The sequence below is a fragment of the Leptodactylus fuscus genome, chromosome 11, assembly GCF_031893055.1.
Source record: "Leptodactylus fuscus isolate aLepFus1 chromosome 11, aLepFus1.hap2, whole genome shotgun sequence".
NCBI lineage: Eukaryota > Metazoa > Chordata > Amphibia > Anura > Leptodactylidae > Leptodactylus > Leptodactylus fuscus.
In genome coordinates, this window is record NC_134275.1 from 75,514,964 (window position 1) to 75,535,235 (window position 20,272).

The 20,272-nt window shown below is 44.4% G+C and overlaps 1 protein-coding gene across 3 annotated transcripts in view; it reads left to right on the top strand.

The window, feature by feature from the left end:
- TRAF2 (TNF receptor associated factor 2) overlaps nt 1-20,272 on the top strand; it is a 36,194-nt gene that overhangs the window by 5,258 nt on the left and 10,664 nt on the right. The window contains exons 2-6 of one of the 3 annotated variants that reach the window (XM_075259988.1): nt 5,255-5,484; nt 9,852-9,888; nt 14,044-14,252; nt 14,472-14,550; nt 16,123-16,221. In XM_075259988.1, the coding sequence (XP_075116089.1) occupies nt 14,056-14,252; nt 14,472-14,550; nt 16,123-16,221 (375 nt within the window). In that variant the 5' untranslated portion in view covers nt 5,255-5,484; nt 9,852-9,888; nt 14,044-14,055. The remainder of the gene's footprint in view (nt 1-5,254; nt 5,485-9,851; nt 9,889-14,043; nt 14,253-14,471; nt 14,551-16,122; nt 16,222-20,272) is intronic. The other 2 variants (XM_075259989.1, XM_075259990.1) reach the window with 2 other exon arrangements.

Consider the following 20,272-nt stretch of genomic DNA (forward strand, 5'->3'; position numbering starts at 1 on the left):
CCTACAGAAATGCATCCCCCCCCACCACTTCCAAAAGTGAGGGCACTTGCTGCACAGTTGCAAAGGAGGACGCTTGCTGCATTTTGCAGGGGAAGGAGGTGCTTGCTTGAGAAGGGCACTTGGTGCATTGTTACTTTTTTTTGTTATGGGAGGAGGGTTTGTTTGACTTTATAGCTTCAGATTATAGGGCTGAGCTGGACTGCAATTTCAAGCCTGAGTTTATAGGACACTACAGTGCAGAGCACTGTGAAACACCTATGATTTTAGGCTAGTAGTTTGTATAAGCCAAAGGTTTCACAACCAATGAGGGATCGCCACAGAGCTACAGCCCTACCCACACACTCCTTCCTGTACATGGGTCACCCAGGTTTTATTGCCTGACTGGGGCTTTCGATTTGCCTTTACAGCAATGTCCACATTTTCCATGTCATGCACTACAGCCGCACCTGCACATCTACAGTTATAACGTCTATTGTTTCTATTGAGCCTTTACCGCCCCCGTCCCCTATTCCTGCGGGTATTCTTAAACAGGTGTAACTGCTTTCAAGCAAATGAGGCTTTGTTTGGTGTTTCCCCCCTAGTCTGTAGCAAAAGTCCCTCTGTTTTGGAGCATGAACGCTTCTATCGCTGGCTACAGCTTGGTGCACACAATGAGCCTTATACAAACTTCAAGATTAAGAATATTTGTGTGGAGGTTTGACCAGTGCTGTGTGGTCCGCCACTGACATAGGTAAGGGCCCACTAGATTTGACCATTCGCCATTCCTGAAAATGAGGTCCTTGTCCTAGTGCTGAGGACTTGTATACATGGTCCATTGCTATTGAAATGTAGATGTGCGTAGTCTGTGGTTGCGGTTGCGTGCGAGGTGACAGGGAGTGTTGAAACACTTGCTTGTTCTGTCGTATGTCTTGTAACAACATCCTTCTCTTTAGACCACGAGTACGGGTCTAGTAAACTAAAATCTTTCACCCCTGCAGTGTGCACATTTTTGCACTGTATTATACTAGCTGAGACTATTCTAAGGGCTAGTCCAGACCAGTTACTTCACTTCATCTCTCTTTAGGGCGTTTTTCCACTCTACTCAAATGTTTTGTAAGTGACTTGGCCTTTAAGTGAACCGGGTATCTTCTTCAGGCCAGGCAGACCCGCCCGGTGTCGAAACGCATAGCCATTTTATGCCATTGTCCTTGGAGCGATAAACAGAACCAATTTATCTTAACCATCCACATCGTTTATTTTTACGTTTATTACAGATATTGCTGCCATTAGCGCTCTATCATTTCCCGGTTTTTCTACTTATCTGTTCCATTTTGCATCGCTGTGTGGGACGGTGTCCGGGTAAGAGCTGCAATTGGACTGGTGGGCTCCTGGCTGGAATCTATCAGACGGGCACAAGGACGTTATTCTTATACTTTTGTCATTTTGGCTAGTATTCAGTTGCCTCAATATATCGCCATTATGTCTGGGAATAGTTAGTGATACGAGTACCTCCTTCTGAAAATATTAAAACTTTAGGTGGAAACCATCAGCAGGTACCTACCCCTTTAAAGTCAGAAGATTAGTGCCTGAGCATTGAGAGGAGCAGCTGATATTAGTCCTATATGAAAGTAAATGACAATGAAGGACCTCGACATTGGAGAAGTAGTGATCGGAGGGGGGCAGGGAGGTTTGTACGCTTCCCCTTTTTACACTACAGTCAGCTCATGGTGCTGATGTGTTATGTCTGTTTTTGCTGTATATTATTCTAGTACAATTGTCAGTGTGCAGTAGTTTAGTTGCCATATTATATCTGCATATTGCAGTTCAGGGTGGAGTAGCTATTGACTGAAGTGATCCGGGCATGTACTGATTGATAAATTACAGAGGGCGCCAGTAGCCGGCGGAGCCCAGGGGCATACACCTATTCTGGAGGAGGACCCATACTTTGCATTTTAGTACAGGTGCAGCTGTTCCTAGGGACTTGTACACACACAGATGTATTCTGGCCCTGTTTTGTATACAGTTTCTGCATTTGAACATCATAGTATATGCTTGTGGTTGACTGCTCACTTCGTTTGTGGAAGTAGCTTTTTAGTGAAGTTTACCAGAGGATGTCCCCCCTGTGCAGACATTACAACGCCATTGGCTACTAAATTCAAATGTAGACTGCGTGCAATTAAAAGGGATGTCTGAATCCCACGAGTATCTGATCAGTGAGTTTCCAACATCCGCACCCTGCACCTATCCCTATGTATAAGGGATTGGAGTGCAGCTGCTGTGTATAGAGATATACACTGCTCAAAAAATAAAGGGAACACTCAACACATCCTAGATCTGAATAAATGAATTATTCTCATTGAATACTTTGTTCTAACAAAGTTGAAGGTGATAACAAAATCACACAAAAGTCATCAATGGAAATCAAATGTATTAACCAATGGAGGCCTGGATTTGGAGTCTCCCCCAAAATTAAAGAGGAAAACTCACTACAGGCTGATCCAACTTTGATGTAATGTCCTTAAAACATGTCAGTATGAGGCTGAGTAGTGTGTGTGGCCTCCATGTGCCTGTATGACCTCCCTATAATGCCTGGGCATGCTCCTGATGAGGCTGAGTAGTGTGTGTGGCCTCCATGTGCCTGTATGACCTCCTACAATGCCTGGGCATGCTCCTGATGAGGCTGAGTAGTGTGTGTGGCCTCCATGTGCCTGTATGACCTCCCTATAATGCCTGGGCATGCTCCTGATGAGGCTGAGTAGTGTGTGTGGCCTCCATGTGCCTGTATGACCTCCCTATAATGCCTGGCCATGCTCCTGATGAGGCTGAGTAGTGTGTGTGGCCTCCATGTGCCTGTATGACCTCCCTATAATGCCTGGGCATGCTCCTGATGAGGCTGAGTAGTGTGTGTGGCCTCCATGTGCCTGTATGACCTCCCTACACTGCCTGGACATGCTCCTGATGAGATTGCGGAAGGTCTCCTGAGGGATCTCCTCCCAGACCTGGACTAAAGCATCTGCAACTCCTGGACAGTCTGTGGTGCAACGTGACATTGGTGGATGGAGCCAGACATGATGTCCCAGATGTGCTCAATCGGATTCAGGTCTGGGGAACGGGCGGGCCAGTCCATAGCTTCAATGCCTTCATCTTGCAGGAACTGCTGACACACTCCAGCCACATGAGTACTGGCATTGTCCTGCATTAGGAGGAACCCAGGGCCAACCGCACCAGCATATGGTCTCACAAGGGGTCTGAGGATCTCATCTCCGTACCTAATGGCAGTCAGGCTACCTCTGGCAAGCAAAGAAATGCCACCCCACACCATTACTGACTCACTGCCAAACCGGTCATGCTGAAGGATGTTGCAGGCAGCAGATCGCTCTCCATGGCGTCTCCAGAGCTGCCACAGCTCGCATTGATGTGCCATCCTGGATGAGTCACTTGTGTGGGTTGTAGAGTCCGCCTCATGCTACCACGAGTGTGAAAGCACAACCAATATTCAAAAGTGGCCAAAACATCAGCCAGAAAGCATTGGTACTGAGATGTGGTCTGTGGTCCCCTCCTGCAGACCCCTCCTTTATTGAGTGTTTCTCGATAATTGCCAATAATTTCCATCTGTTGTCTCTTCTATTTGCGCAACAGCATGTGAAATTGATTGTCAATCAGTGTTGCTTAAGGCTGGTCTTACACCGCCGTAATGATTTTACGGTCTGCAAGTTGCTGATCAGCAGCATAGACACCGCAGCCACCCGTGAACTGCCGCACTCGCCCATAGAGTTCTATGGGCGAGTCCATGCAGTGCCGTGAATTCACAGCCATTACGGACCTGCTCTATAAAGCACGGACCTCGGTGCGGCCCGGCCACACCACGGATAAACTAACCGGTGGTGTAAGAGGCCGCACTGAATATAATGTGTCCACAATTGAAAACCCTCAATTGCGGACTTTCATTACGGCCATGTAAGACCAGCCTAAGTATTCCCTTTATTCTTTTTGAGCAGTGTACATTGTAGAATTGGAGCCAGGGAACTACAGCTCTTCTCATATTCACTTAAATAGGAGCAGAACTACTTTGTATACAACTTCCTGCAACTGAATTAACTCATCTGGATGTAGTTCGCGAGTGCGGTCCTGACGGATCTGATACTGAGACCTATCCTGAAGCTGTTTTCACTCCTTACATGCAAATTGTCCTTTTGTCTCTACTTTTTGTTTTAATGCAATTTTGCCAAAAAAAAAATCCAAACCATATTCACCGCAGTATATGAACACCAGTGACCTGATGTCCTTGTGTACACTATCTACTAGCACATGATGTGGGACTTATGATTCACTTATCGGTGACTATGAGAAAAGAAGTGTCATGTGAATGATCTATGCGTAGGGTCATGGAAAGAGGGAATCAGGGGCCTTGTACTGACCCAAAACTTCTCACAGCTGGGACTTTGTTACATTTGTTGTAATGGAGAGTGAGGGAGTCAGGGGCCTTGTACATACATGTACATAGTGTTTTGTTACAGATGTAATACAATGTATCCATCTGAAGTCTAATGGTCGGCTCACTTTAGCGCAGTCTCTCTGTTAAAAAAAAAAAAAAAAAATTGGCAGAAACTTGGTGGACCTCATTACGGTATATGGGGTCCGTGGGTTACCACTTTTTAAGCAACTAGGGTTTTCGGGTCCCCAAGCGGACCTGAAAGACATAAACCCCAACCCTAGTGTTCACCTAACCTTAACTGTACACATTACTGAGGATTCAGTCTGGATACAATTACAACCAGCCCTGAGCAAATGTTTCCATTGCGCACATTGTTTGCTCCCATAAATAGAAAAAGAAATAGAATGTGAAGCCTTTAAAGGGGTATTCCCATATTGTAAAGTGAGGGTATGTTACTAGGATATGTCATCACTTTGGGGGTCCGATACACCAGCCCCTCACTGTGAATGTGGCAGAATGTGCACTGAATTGGTGCTGCAGCTCCTTCTGTCTTGGGTCTGGTGAGGGTCCTAGAGGTTGGACCCTCACCAATCAAAGTGATGGTATAGCCTAGATAGAAATAAAAAACAAAAACTGACTTCTAGAAAATAGTAGCAGCCATCTTTAGAAGTTGTGGAGCTTATGTTTTGGTATAGGGTCACCGATAGGATGCACAGTCCCTGCGGTCTTCTCTTTATACTCCTATATTTCACACTCCCACCATAGCCTTATGATAACATGCACTTTACTTGTATAGTCGTCTCTTTTATTTCATTCCGTTTATTTTTTGTTCTGTTGCAGGTTTTCTATTCTTGCAAAGGAATGCAACCCACTTGTTCAGGGAAGTGTTGACACATACACGTCACATGGAGCGTATTACACATATGGAAAATCTAAGTTGTATCATACAACACCTATCTGTATATTCTTACGTCTTCCGGGAAGGTCCGCGTAATAAGGAGATAAGGCCTTTATTCTCTAATCATAACTTCAGCTAAAGACAACTTGAAACTTGGACTAAAACCTTGCAGGTAACCCAAAACATTGGAAAATGAATATGCAAAATGATAGGATGATGTCTGGTACCTTCCTATGCATAGAGTCATGTGAAGTTAAAGATGACTCCCACACTATTCTGTATATTGTACCCTATTCTTAGGGGGTTAAATGTGTGATACTATAGGGCAGGGGTAGGGAACCTTCGGCTCTCCAGCTGCTGTGAAACTACAACTCCCAGCATGCTCCATTCACTTCCATGGGAGTTCCAAGAACAGCAGAGCAAGTGTGCATGCTGGGAGTTGTAGTCTTGCAACAGCTGGAGAGCCGTACGTTCCTTACCCCTGCTATAGGGACTCTGGTACTCCAAGGCTGCAGATTTTCCAGGTCTTCAGTGGCTAGGATGTAATTCATGACAGAATAGACCCTGTTGTGATGTGATATCTTGGTTCTACCAATAAACTGTGGACATGGTCCAAGTAAAAAGTTGCAGAGTTTTTAATATAATATGTAACCATGGTCATGCAAGGGCCTGCAGTAGGGATGTAGACCCGAAACGGGACATTATTAAACAGTATTTAGCAATTTTTTAGATGCCTATAAGCAATAGAAAAACTGTTACAAAAGTATACACACCCTTTACATACATGACATTGTCGTCAGTTCCAGGAAAAATATGATTGCAAAGTATGCGGTGAAAATATTCATTTCTGTGACATTTTTCTATGCGAGAACACCAAGCCCAGGATGTGATTGAATTTTGACAGATTGATATGTTGCAATGGTAAATAAAAACTTTCCAGCGCCAAAAAAATATTTAAATAAAACTTAACTTTTACTTCATACAACTAAAATTGTAAATACAATGGATCCATATGAGTAAGGGGCATGTTTTGTAAGCCCCGAAACGCGTAAGCTATTCTTATTTGTATTTCATATGGATCCATTGTATTTACAATTTTAGTTGTATGAAGTAAAAGTTAAGTTTTATTTAAATATTTTTTTGGCGCTGGAAAGTTTTTATTTACCATTGCTACATATCTCATCCTCTTCAGTCGGGGATTTATCCGTAGCAGCCAACTAAAATGTTTTTCCATTCCTTTTCTATATATTTGTTTGGGGTCTGAGCGGTTTTTGGAAAAAGATTGATATGTTGTTGCAGAGTCATTGTACAATCCTCTGGGTATGTAGGGCCCAAAGCTTGCAAGGTTGTATGGAAGGCTCAGATATGGCACCTTGGGCGAGTTTGGAGAGGAGACTAAGATGCTGCCGCCAGACTTCTCATGCTGTGGTTTCTCTACCCCTGAGTACAAAGGATTGGCCATGTTGAAATCCAGCAGCCGGACTCTTTGCACTGGAGGGCACTAACCCGTCACCATAGATGTGTGAGAGAGTCAGGACACTACATTCACATTCATTGGTCAGCCAGTCCTGCCAAAATCGTCAGATTTGGGTGACATTCATCACATGCACATGTATCTTGAAACATTGAAACATTCCCTGATGGTGTATGGAGTGTGAAAAATGCCTTTAATCGGGACCACACGGTGGCTCAGTGGTTAGCACTGCAGCCTTGCAGCACTGGAGTCCTGGTGCTCAAATCCCACCAAGGACAAAAAAAAAAAAAACATCTGCAAGGAGTTTGTATGTTCTCCCCGTGTTTGCATGGATTTCCATCCCATATTCCAAAAAAGACATACTGATGGGGAAAAAGTACATTGTGAGCTCTATGTGGGGCTCACAATCTACATAAAATTTTTTTTTAAAAAAAAATGCCTTAAATCCAGGTCCTGTAGTGTGCACTGAGGTCTGAAGCTCTCATTCCTGTGCATGGCGCTACTCTACAGCCAGTCTCTTTCGTTTGGTACAGCGCCCCACTTGTCCGCAGACCATGTCAGGATTGCAGTCGAGTCCCATTCAAGTCATTCCAATTACATTGCCAAATTGCTTGCTCAATTCCGTGTTATTGTGCAATGGGCAAAAGTCCCAGTACTTTCCTTCTGTTGGTGTAAATGTAAAACTACCTGGAATGCAGTAAGAGCAGAATAAACAATGGGCGCCAACAGCAAAGATGTTCTCGCTGGTTTTCTGGGGCACCCAATGCTCAGCCACTTGGAGGTGCAGGGCGTATCTGCAGGCAGTGGAGGGTAGTAGTTGAGCTGCTATGTGACTGTATAGGGTCATTACACTGGCAAGGAAAGGTACAAGATTATAGTAGAACTCCGAATAGGTGCTGGGTTGTGTTATAGTGTGGATCATCAACATCAAACGTCTCTCTACTACGGTTGTGCTAAAAAGCTTACATACCCCTGTAGATTTATTTATTTTTTTGGCCTTTTTTCAGAGTGTATGAATGATAACACGAAAACTTTTTCTCCACTCATGGTTAGTGGTTGGGTGAAGCCATTTATTGTCAAATTTCAGTGTTTTTGTTTTTAAAACATAAGGACAACCAAAAACATCACAATGACCCTGTTTAAAAGTTCCCATCCCCTGGTGATTTTGGCCTGATAACATGCCCAGAAGGTGACACAAAGGGGTTTGAATGGTTACTAAAGGTGACCTCCTCACCCGTGACCTGTGTGTACATAAAAGCCGAGGGAGTTTCTGGGATCCAGACAGACTGTTGCGTCTTTCCTCCAGCCACCGACGTTTCTGGATTGTGAGCCATGAGGAGAGCAAAAGAATTGACCCTGGATCTACGGGAAAAGATAGTGGAAATGTATACAACAGGAAAGGGATACAAAAAGATATCCAAGGGACTGATGATGCCGGTCAGCAGTGTTCAGACTGTGATTAACAAATGGAAACTTGGGGGCTGTGTAAAAACCAAACCACGCTCAGGTAGATCAACCAAAATTTTGGCCACAACTGCCCGGAAAATTGTTCGGGATGCAAAGAAAAACCCACACGTAACATCAGCTGAAATCTAGGACTCTCTGACTACCGGTGTGGCTGTTTCAAGATGCAAAATAAGGAGGCACTCGAACAAAAATGATTTTCTATACAGTCTGTTGCCCCCATAGAGGTATAGTGGCACTGACGCCCTTCCCCTTCCTCCGAGCACCCCAATGAGAACACATGCAGACTTGGCTGAGCCCAGCAGATATATGTATGGGGGATTTGGAAAGAATAGCTGACACCAGGGAGCAGCAGATTATACGGCCGGGCAGTGAACTCGCTTCCCGCACTGTATTTGCATTCTGACACTGTAACTTTGTCCAGACTTTCCTGGTAACATCATTTCCATTTGTACATCCTCTTGCATGTACTTTGCCTGCTTTATGTGCTGACATTGTTTTCCTCGTCCTTTTCAGTATTTGCATTGAGCATTATTCTTATGAGAAAATACAGTATATTGCAAGATGTTGTGGTGTCAGGTCTGATCTAATACCTGCATTCACCACCAATGTGAAAAGGTGAAGACCTCTGCAATTTGCACTTTTGATGTCCCATGTTGTGTGTCTTCCAGGAATCCCATCCCTTTCTCTGATTATGGGGGCACGCACTTCTCACTTCACATGCTGTTTTTCTTAAATGTCCAATATTGGCACCAGCCCACCCATATAATTCTTGCATGTCTGCATCCCAAAACTGGACATACACTGTATAAACAGACAATCGACATCGGCAGTGATATATATACCGGCAGCAACTTCTTCAGTGTGAACTGTGCATACACACACACACCCCTCCCCCCCGGCATGTATGATAACGTATAGGAACTAGCAATACGGAGTGACCATTTACAGGTAAACTAGAGTAAGAGCCATTCTACATCTCCAAGAGCTGAGGACCCCCAATCCTCTCTTATCTGAAAATTCCCCAATAGTGTATAATATTAGGTTCCCTAAATTGGACAAACCCCCTTCATTTGAAAGAGGGTGTCCCACAATCACAACTTATCACCTGTCCACAGAGGATAGCGCTCAATTGTCAGACCCCCAGGATTTGCCTGGATCAGCAGTGTGCAGGCGCGATTGACACCCCATTCAAACAAAGCACCTGCTTGTGATCAGTGGGGACCTAAACCTTAAACATGGGTGTAAAGCAGTACATGGTGCAGACCCTAGTTGTGTGAGAAGTCTGTGTAATGGTGTGTGGTTTTAAGCTGGCAGAAAGGGAGGTCTGGTATATGGAGATTGGTAAGAGGGCCCCTATGAAGCTCTAATAAGAGGGCACAGAGGAGAACCTGAAGAGTCTGTCAGCGGAAGAGGTTCCCAGCATACTATATAATGCTATATGTAAAAGGAATACTTTCTTCCTTATTTCATCTTTATATTTGTAGCTTTCACTTCCTACACGTAGTCACCGGCTCATTTAGAATTTTCAAACTTTTCTTTCTCTTTCACATTTCGATCTTTTCCTAGCAGTGATTTTTTTCCCCTTTCTTTCTGTTTAGTGCGGACCTGGAAAACACAGGAATCTCCTCTTTGTGAGTAAGTGATATTTTCATTCATCTTTACGTGGACTGAACTGTGTGCTTGGTATTGCAGTGGATCCTATGTGGGAATAGTGGGGATTTCAGTGAAGATTACCCAGCTGTGCTTAATAGGGGCGCACCCTTTAATCGCACGAGCAGGGGTCCTGTATTCCACACGGCCAAGCATGTATGGTGTCCTTCCACTTATACTATATGGGGCTGTTGGAGAAAGCGGAATAACGTCCTATAGATCTTAAATGGAGCGCCATTCACACGGGGGAACTCGGAGCCCCCATTCTCATGATTAGCATGGATACTCCCCAGTTATACATGTTATAAAAGGCTTGTCTGAAGATTGAGGCTAAGTTCACACCGTTTTTTGGTCAGGGTTTTGGCAGAAATCTGCCTCCAAACCCTGAACCAAAAAACGCCTCACCATTCAAAGTGTACAAAACGCTTCTGAGTCTCTTCTGCTAGCGTTTTTTTTTTTTCGCTAACGGCAAAAAAGAAGCGAGATGTTCATTCTTTTTTGAAGCCTGAGCGTTTTCCGGCTCACGGCTTCAATGCAAGTCAATGTGAGCCGGTTTTACCTGCTCACGTTTTTTGGTCAGAAACCTGAAGCATTTTTGGCAAAAACCTGATCAGGAAACGCCAGGCGGTTTTTTAAAATATAATTCATGACTTCATCCCAAGAGGAAACAGATCAGGAAACTCCTCAAAAAAACGTCTCAAACGCTTCAAAAGGCAAAAAACGTCTCCGGAAACTCCTCACGCGTTTTCCAGTCCAGTTTTCACAATGCCAAAACCCTGACCAAAAAACTCTGTGTGAACTTAGCCTGAACGTTAACACTTTCCATAACTGTTTTGTCTTCCTTGGCTTCAGAAACCAATCCAAACCATTAGCTGTGCAATGTAAAGCCATGGGGGTTAGGGATGTAGCATGAGACAAGAGAAGGATGCCAGGCCCATTAGACAATGCTGCTAAGCTGGAGTCACTACTTATATGAAGCAGTGCTCAATACCCTGAAGCTAAAGAAGAGTCAGCTGGGATTTATATACACACTTTTGGCCTTAAAGGGGTTGTCCCATCACAAGGATCCTATCTCTACTGCTTGTTAATGTGGATGTAAGACTTTTCCTAAATACATTGCTTCAGCAAAACTGCTTTGTTTGTCCACTATCTTACTTTATTCATTTTTTTGGGACACATCCCTTGACTTATCTGGTCATAAGTCAAGTGATGTTTCTGCTGCTCTGAGGGGGGAGGAGGGGCTAAGTGCACGGGAGCGAGCCTGGGGGGGGGTAGTTTACCCTTTGGGGGGAAGGGGCCGCCAATACAGACCCGGCATTCGCTGTAATAGAGAGGCGGATGCCGGGGAGGGTTACACGCCTGCACAGATGCCTGCAACATCTCTATGCTTCTGCCCTGCATGAAGCCAGCAGCTGCAGGAGCGATGCTGCTATTACAGAGGGGAGGGGGTGGGGTGGAGGAGCGGAATAACAGCATCGCTTCTGCCGCTGCTGGCTTCATGCAGGGCAGGCACATAGTGATGTTGCTGGCATCTGTGCCGGCGTCTACACTCCCCGGCATCCGCCCCTCTATTACAGCGGATGCCGGGTCTGTATTCACATATGCAAAGCCAAGCGGTGAGATGCCACTGGCCCTGCGTGCGCACTCATAGACCAGTCTAGCCTTCACAATGCGAATACAGACCCGGCACCCGCTGTAATAGAGAGAGGCGGATGCCGGGTCTGTATTCGCATTGTGAGGGCATCTCGCCGTTTGGCTTTGCATATGTAACCCCGCCCACCAATGACACAACAAAGCCGGAAGAAAGAAGATTTCACAACAACGAAAACTGGTGAGTATGCGATGTGGGAATACCCCTTTAATTCCCTTGTTTTTTCTTTACCAAATCCTGGTGATGTAAGTTAATAGAACAAACAATAGATCATTCACCTCCAGTGTCAGCACGTAGGATGCATCCAGAATGATGTCGTTTCTGTGCCTGGGATGAAACGCTTTGATCAATCTTCCAAGGGAGATCCCCGTTGAGATGTTACTGGATGCCTCAGGGGATGACTCCTGTGATTCCCTCATCTGTGACCCTCGAGGGTAGAGCTTAAAAATAAACCTGTTGTCCGGATACTTCGCGTCTCTGGTCCAAGAGGTGGGGAAATCAGGAGATGCTCAAAAATAATCTCGAGGGTAGAGAGTGCTGGAGAGTGTATATCCAATGTATGCCAGTAAGGGGAGCGGCCTCCGATTCTGGGGTTCTCATCAGATACTTCTGGTATATCAATATATTACAGTAAAGTGGATCGACTCTTGAATGTACTGGGAGCATGACTGGTTAGGGGCCCCCCTTCCAAACTAAAAGGATTTCTTGTTTTTTGGTTTGAATTGAATGGGAGCAACTGGAGCAGAATTTCAGCAATCCCAAACCTCTCTATGTGCATGTGACGTGCCGCTGGCTCTGCCTGTGAAATGTAATAAGGGTCATGGCTGTGACTTTCTTTCCCAGCTCATACGCTCCTATTCGCTATACATATACTTATTACTGGTTCGGTAGCTTTGTTCCTGGGTCCTATGTCCTGTAGAGGAGGAGGACAGAAGTTTTTCTATCTACGTTACTAGTTATCTACATTAATGGACAAACAGTGGCTTAACACTGAACTCCTAACTTCACCATCGATGAGCCAGACTCCTAGGAAAATCTATTTAAAAGGGGGACTTCTACCTCCCACAGTAGTGATATATTGCTAGGACATGCGGTTACGTTATGATTGATGGGGGGGGGGGGTGCCTAAGGACGAGGAACCTGAAACACAAATTTTATTTTACAGTTTTTTTTCCTTCTTTGTGTTCCTGACCACTAGATTATGCTGAGCCCTGTAGCCGCCCCATTCACTAGAGCAGTGCTACATTATCCCTATATATGAGGACTGTGATGGGGCTGAGCACTGCCATGCCTTCATTTTCCATATTAATGGTGGCTCCAGTGGTTGGACCCCAACTGATAACATACCGGTAGAAATGCCATCATTTTAAGATGAACTACCCATTTTTCAGCTTTTTGCAACAAGACTTCAGCTGTGGATGATCAAATACTTTATACCATGTGGTTGTGAATCACTGTTGTATTACTTGCCTCAGGGTGGCCTATTTTTTTTTTATTCTCTGTTTTACTATAATGGCCACCAATGAGGGTCCCTTTTGATACAGTTACATGGAGAAAAGTGCTTCATAGACCTGCCTCCGGTACAGCCAGGCTGTTGTGTCATCGGCCTCGGAGCTGCAGATGTTTACACCAGACTAACAACCAGACACAATATTGTCATGTGATTTTATTGCATCTTCTCCCATCACATGCTGTATAATATATATTCCTACCCTTCGGCCTCTCGTGGGTATTTGCAGTTTTACTCGCCCCGCATGCAGTGCAATTGGAGCTGACAAGCCATACAGACCTAATACAAGACCTTGCTCAGCATTTGCTATAGTTTATTTCAGTCTAGACAATCCTCTGTGCTGCTGTCAGGAGTCCTCCTGGACTGCAGGATACTATTACTACTAACCAGTCTAGAGGGCATCATAGGGTAGGTTTACTCTAGTATTCGGGTTTCCGTTCTTTGGGTCCACTTAAAAAGCAGTTACCCGCAGACCCCATAGACTATAGTGGTGTCTGCTGGGTTTCCTCCCGAAAAATGTAGGGAGAAAAATCCTGCTTGCAGAACTTATCTCAGGATTTTTCAAGCAGATTCGGGGGACTGAATCCCCTAAATGACCACTGGTGTGAATTCAGCTTGAGACTGAACAGGTCTGTACAAGGGTTCCAGCCTCTGGTTAATAAGGATGTTCTTATTCAACGACATCAAGCAGAGGACATGAAGCTTATAGGGGAAGGTATCATAGCATTTATTATACGGTGGGGAAGTTTTATTTACAGAAAACAGTCCAGGCCATGCAATAAAAATCCAATATCTTCTGTGGATAAAAGACTTGTAGTTTGCTGTAGTCTCAGCCTGTTTGATCTGCCTCCTGCTGAATGCTCGAGTGATAACCTGCAATCACAGCTCCGGCGTGTTTCGTCTTGTTGGCGTCTTAACCTTATTTTGGCATAAATAATTTCCTTGTTGTGACTGTCACTCCTTTCCCTTCTTCTTCTAGTGTACTTTTCACATGGCCTCTGCAGCAGTCTCCATTTCTTCCCCACCTGGATCTTTAGACACAAACCAGCCGGGATTCAAGAAAGAAATCCTCGGGGCAAAGCTAGAGGTGAAATATCTCTGCACTGACTGCAAGAATATCCTTAGGAGGCCATTCCAGGCCCAGTGCGGACATCGCTACTGCTCGTTCTGCCTGAGGAAGATTATAAGGTGAGTAGGAGAAGGGCAGCTAAGGGTTAAATCAACCAGATTCAGCTGAAGCAAAAAAAAAACTACTCCTCCTCGCATGCCCTGAGCCACATCTATGTTCAGCATTAGCGTCACCCAAGACCACTACAAAGCAGTTCTATCTTATGCAGATAAATATCGTTGTAGGGAGCCCTTCTATTCTTTGTGTGGCTAAATATTCCATTTTTGTGTTTGCTTCAGCTCCGGACCTCAGAAGTGTGCAGCCTGTATCCAGGAGGGTATATTCGAAGAAGGCATCTCCATTTTGGAAAGCACCACAGTAAGTTGTATGATGAATTGAATTCTTCTGAAACGTCAACAAAATTGCAGTTAAAATGTTTGCAGAGTGCATGTATACACCCGTATATATCAGCCATGGGTGTGAGGGGTTCCCAGTATGTAGTAGTCGGTACTGACCAAAAGTGTCCACGGAAGGGCAACTGGTGATGGGGCTATGGAAGGACAGCGATCGGGGCGTGAAAGTTAGCCTGTCTGGTCTAATACCACATAAAACCTTATTGTAAAGTAAACTGTTGAAAAAGTTCCTACTGGCTATGATAGAAAAGTGTCAGTACACAGAGGACACCACAGTTTGTGTATATTGATTATAGTCACAGGTTGGTCAGGGCATTTATGCTGACTATGATAGATAGATTTAAAGGGGTTTTCCCATTTGCCTGTTTTAGCAGTTTTGCCTGTTGTCTCTTCATCTCACCCCCCCAACCCCCTCATCTTGTTGAACAGGACACTATGAAGCATCACAATACTTGTGATTACTAGAAATCTAACATAAATTTAGATCAGATAATATGCACATGTTTGTAGAGAATGGACTCAGTGTTATCTGTGTGTTTACATAGAGAGATAATAGACTCTGCTTTATCTGCAAACAGCAATTAGCTGAACTGGTTGTCCTGCTGGCAGAACAGTAAATGACGACATCACATGTCCTATTGCACAGGTCTGGCGTTATGGAAATGATGTGTAAATAGTGGCAGTGGTAATTTCACATAGCAGGAAAACAAAGCAGCATTGCAAAAGCAATTTATTTAGGAAAAGTTTTCAATTTACATAAGCTACCAGTATAGATAGGGTCCTTCAGATGGGAATACCCCTTTAAGTACTGGAGGGTCCTGGAGACCCTCATAATCCAGTGAGGAAGGGGAGAGGGTTTTAGTTTAGGATTTTTCAGGAAGGAGCCAAAAGTCAAAGCATATTACAATAGTTATTAATGTGCAAATAATTAAAGTTAAAGCATGTAAGAATAGTGAAAGTAAAAGGCAACCCATTTATGGTAACTGAAAGTGAAAGCATTTGGCGGAGTGAAAGCAAAAGTGAAAGCATTTGGCGGAGTGAAAGCATTTGGCGGAGTGAAAGCAAAAGTGAAAGCATTTGGCGGAGTGAAAGCAAAAGTGAAAGCCTTTGGCAGAGTGAAAGCATTTGGCAGAGTGAAAGCAAAAGTGAAAGCATTTGGCAGAGTGAAAGCAAAAGTGAAAGCATTTGGCAGAGTGAAAGCAAAAATGAAAGCATTTGGCAGAGTGAAAGCAAAAGTGAAAGCATTTGGCGGAGTGAAAGCAAAAGTGAAAGCATTTGGCGGAGTGAAAGCAAAAGTAAAAGCATTTGGCGGAGTGAAAGCAAAACTGAAAGTAAACATACATGTTATTATTTGGGTCTATGATGTGTAGGGGGTTGTTACTTTGCTTCTTGGGCTGCATGACGTTTTGGTTGATTTTCGTCATGTAGGAGCAGTCACGGTTTTCTGATGTCTGGTTGTGTTTTTCCTGCCCACGTAGGTATAGTGATGTAATCTTCCTGTACACATCTTCATGTCTTCTTTCCTTTCCATCTTCAGGCATTTTCAGATAACGCAGCGCGGCGGGAGGTGGAGAGTCTGCCAGCCGTCTGCTCCAATAATGGCTGCACCTGGAGGGGGACCATCAAGGAGTATGAGGTGAGACCCATGGCCACAGCATGGAAGAGGGGAGGCTGTGAGCTGCAATAGGTATATGAAGAGAGCGGAGCTTATATATCTGATCATCTGCAGCTGACTACAAGCAATACCATATCCTTAAACTCCACCCTTGTATAGTCATATCTGCCATGCAATGGAGACCGCAGAGGTCCCAGCTTGTTATCATGGGGACCTTGTGTGGACGTTTATTCTGTGTACAGTTAGTTCTGCAGCCACATTCTCCTCCTCCCCCCTCCTTCTTCTATGTGTTGCTTTTGTTTCGGTCACATTTTCTTTGCCTTTGAGGGTTGCAGCTTTTTCGGTGTACATGTTGTAATGCTGAAATGTTAGAAATTCTTGGAAGTTCTTTCCATTTGTTGGATAAGTCATAAGATTGCCTCCTTCTAGTAATTTATGACTTAATTGTCCCTTCCTTCTGCACTGTGATCTCTTAACTCTATTGTCTGATGACATTTTCACATCTTATACAATGTACTGCAGTTTTTGATACTAAAAATGAACATCCCTGGGGGTTCGACTTTCATTGAGTCAAGTACTTGTAATTTCAAGATCTTTGCTTGCTGTCAGGTCTTATAATCATATAGATCTAAGACTGCTGAGTTTGCTACAGTTGTATCTTGTCTGGACATTCTTCTTACCTGAATACATCAGCAGCATCTGTATCCGGACCTGATAACTTGTTACAATTTACCTACATTGATATATTGTAGCAAACTGTTTGCTAGGAGATTTGTAGTGCTGGTGCTCAGAGGCCTGACTAGAGGAAACTAACACCTCAACTATTAGGTTTCTATAGATATTGGGAGGAATTTTGTTAACCCATCCATGCCAGTTTTGGGTCCTAGTGGTGCATCTTTGATACATAGCTCGTTTTTGTTCCAAAGATGAGCCACATTGTTCTTTGACGCCTCACTCGTCCTGAATCTGGCGGCTTATCAGAATCTTTAGTACAGTATATTGTGACTTTGGTCTGTATAAAGCCCTTTATTATGTCCTTATCTCTTTCTCATCTTAATGTAAAGTTCTCATGTAGATAAGAACCTGTAGAAAAGTTTTGCAAATACTTCCCTTACCTTGTGCTGATGTTGATCTGTAGTCTTCTCCTCCGGTCACACCTAGAGCTGCAGTCACAATAAGTGCAGCCATTTAGGCAGAGCACTTCTGGAAGTGCCAGTGAGTCTATGGCTGGCACCTAGGGACTGTCAGGAAGGCTGATACATGCAGGTGATTGGCTGCTGACATGTCACTGTAAGCAGAGGGGAGTGTGTGGTCTGAAGAAGACGCTAGGTCTGTTAGATTTGTCATGTAGCAGTGTGGACTCTGCTATGCAGCTAGCACTACTGTTTGCTCTTGTATCTCTGAGCTCTGCTATTCCAGGGTTTCCTCTCAGGATGGAGCAGAAGCTATAATATATATAATATATTGGGAATCCTTGCCCTGTCCTTGTGTCTCCTCTCACCGCCCTCCACTTCATTATTAGCCTACTTTTTTATGTTTAATTTGATAACTTGAGAGATGTGAGCAAGGAGCGTCAGCCCAGGATGGCGAGCGGCCTATGAGGGCTGTGTGTTTACATTCAAACTGGATGAGTGGCTTTAAGGCCGAGGTTACTGGCAACCCGCCCAATGACTGCGAACTGGAAAGTACCGGAAAAACCAGCAGTCAGAGAGGGAGGAGCGGAGACCTAGGAGAGTAGAGGGAAGAAGAGAGCAGAAGTACAGCGGGGAGAGGTGGGAAGTCTCTTCTTTAGCTTATTTCCTTTTTTCTGTCTAGTTTTTGCTGCTATTTTTTAAATTATAGATATTTATTATTATTATAAAAAAGTTCAAATTGTCAATAAGAAAACATAATTAAAGAATGAGTACCGTATATTTCCCGTTTTTTTTTGTCATCCTTGTGGTGGACAGAGCGGCGTGATGTGCGAGCGGTGACCATTTAGACCAGTGATTTGCCCATCCATGGCTTTCCATCTTGCTGGGAGTTGTAGTTTTGCAACAGCTGGAGAGTCTCAGGCTGGACAAAGATAGGTAGTTAAGAGCTAGATTCACCAGCAGCACAGAGTATTTTGTGAAAGGAATTGTGCTTGGGTGACTGCGTGGAAGCAGCAGGGTCAGCAAACAGCAGCACAGATTATTTCAGGATGTGTCCTTGGTTCATGTGGTCCAGGAAGTGATTCAGGATATGCAATAGCAGGATATCCGTTGTGACAGTCCTCATTATGAAAGCTGTATCCGGGTGTACAGACTCGGACAAACTGTAATAGCAGAACATCCATTATGCCAGTCATTATTAATATGAAAGCCGTATAGAGGGCAGATCACGCCCATTCTGCCCTGCTAGTTGTACCCCCCCCCCCCCCCCAGCCTCAGCAGGCCCTGACACCCGCCCGCTCTTTATATGTTAGTGCTGATAAGGTCTATGAGCCAGCATTGTACAAAGGCCGGGCTAAGGGAGTGTCTGTAACGGAGCTCGCCTACCCCCAGCAATTCCCAGCCTCTCCCTATATTGTGTATTCAGTCGTAGACAATGGCTGCGGTATTATCACTGACAAGTTTTGGCGTCGCCTTTCACGTATCTACAGTTACAGTTCTCCAGGTTACATCTCCAAAGCCGACATCTGCACCTTGTCTTTTATTGGCTCAGACTAACTGTAGCCAGATATCGCCCCCTCACATCTGCCCTATAGACACAGAAGTGCATGGCCATGTAATAATAAAACCCGTAACGGCTGTGAACGGATAAAAGGCCCCATTGTTGTCTTGTACATATGGAACGTAGCGCAGTATGTGCTAGATGGTCACCCAGGCAGCAGGATAAGTGGCTGCTACACAACAGGGATATAACAACATGGGAGTGACCATCTCTCTATAGATACCTGCATTGCTGGTAACTATTTTTAATTATTGAAAATGACTGTTAGAATTTTTTGGCAATTTACGTTTTATTATTTCCTATGTCAAGAATTATTGAAAATGATAAAATAATTGTTTATATTAATTACTGTTGGCCACTAGAGGGAGCATTACCTGCTGTGTATCTACACCGCACACAGGGGGTTTTAGCTGCTAGAGGACATTTTGATGGCTCCAGGAATGGTCCTTAAGCAGTCGCACTGACACACAATACGTCACTTCATTGCTACCCTTTTAACAAGCAAAAATGATGATCTGCAGCCTTGCAGCGCTGGAGTCCTGGTGTTCAAATCCCGCCAAGGGCATAAAACCATCTGCAAGGAGTTTGTATGTTCTCCCCATATTTGCATGGATTTCCATCCCATATTCCAAAAAAGACATAATGATAGGGAAAAATGTACATTGTGAGCTCTATGGGGGGCTCACAATCTACATAAAAAATAAAAAAAAAATGATAATCTGGGCCGTACATATGCACTGTGTCTTATAAGCTTCAATGTAGCCGGGAAGAGATGTCACTGCTGCTGCTTTTAAGGACTTCTGAAGAGTCTTTGAGATGAGCGAATAGTATTCGAAACTGCAGTTTCGAATACCTCGCTCCATACGAATGAATGGGAGCAGCTGCGCGCCAGATGGCGTCGGCGTGCCAGGGCTCCTTAGGCAACTAGATATGTAGCAGCATAGAAGATCAAGTTAAAATAAGGTTCTCGGTGATGTGGCATGAATCCATTAGATGGCGCTGCGTCTGCTAGAGCCTGCAGAACCACACTGCTAACACAGCTTCTCCTAAATGCAGTCCTGACCCTAGTGCACCTGGTTTGACAGACACAGGGGTTGGTACCTAATACTACTGGTCACAGACACTAGAGCCAAGGCAGCACCAACGACTGGGCCCACAGCAGCGAGAGCCTGCTTCTAACTACTCCATTCTAGTATCTGAGGGAGTCGACGCCTGTCCTACGTCTGCCATGGGCTGTGCACAGATAGAGCTCCCTCTAGTGACCAACAGTGGCAAATAAAAAAATAAATTCATTTCCCCGTAAAATAATATTTCCCTAAATGCCAAAAAACATCTAAAATTAACAATTTTCATGAAAAGGTGTTTTTGTGACATTCCT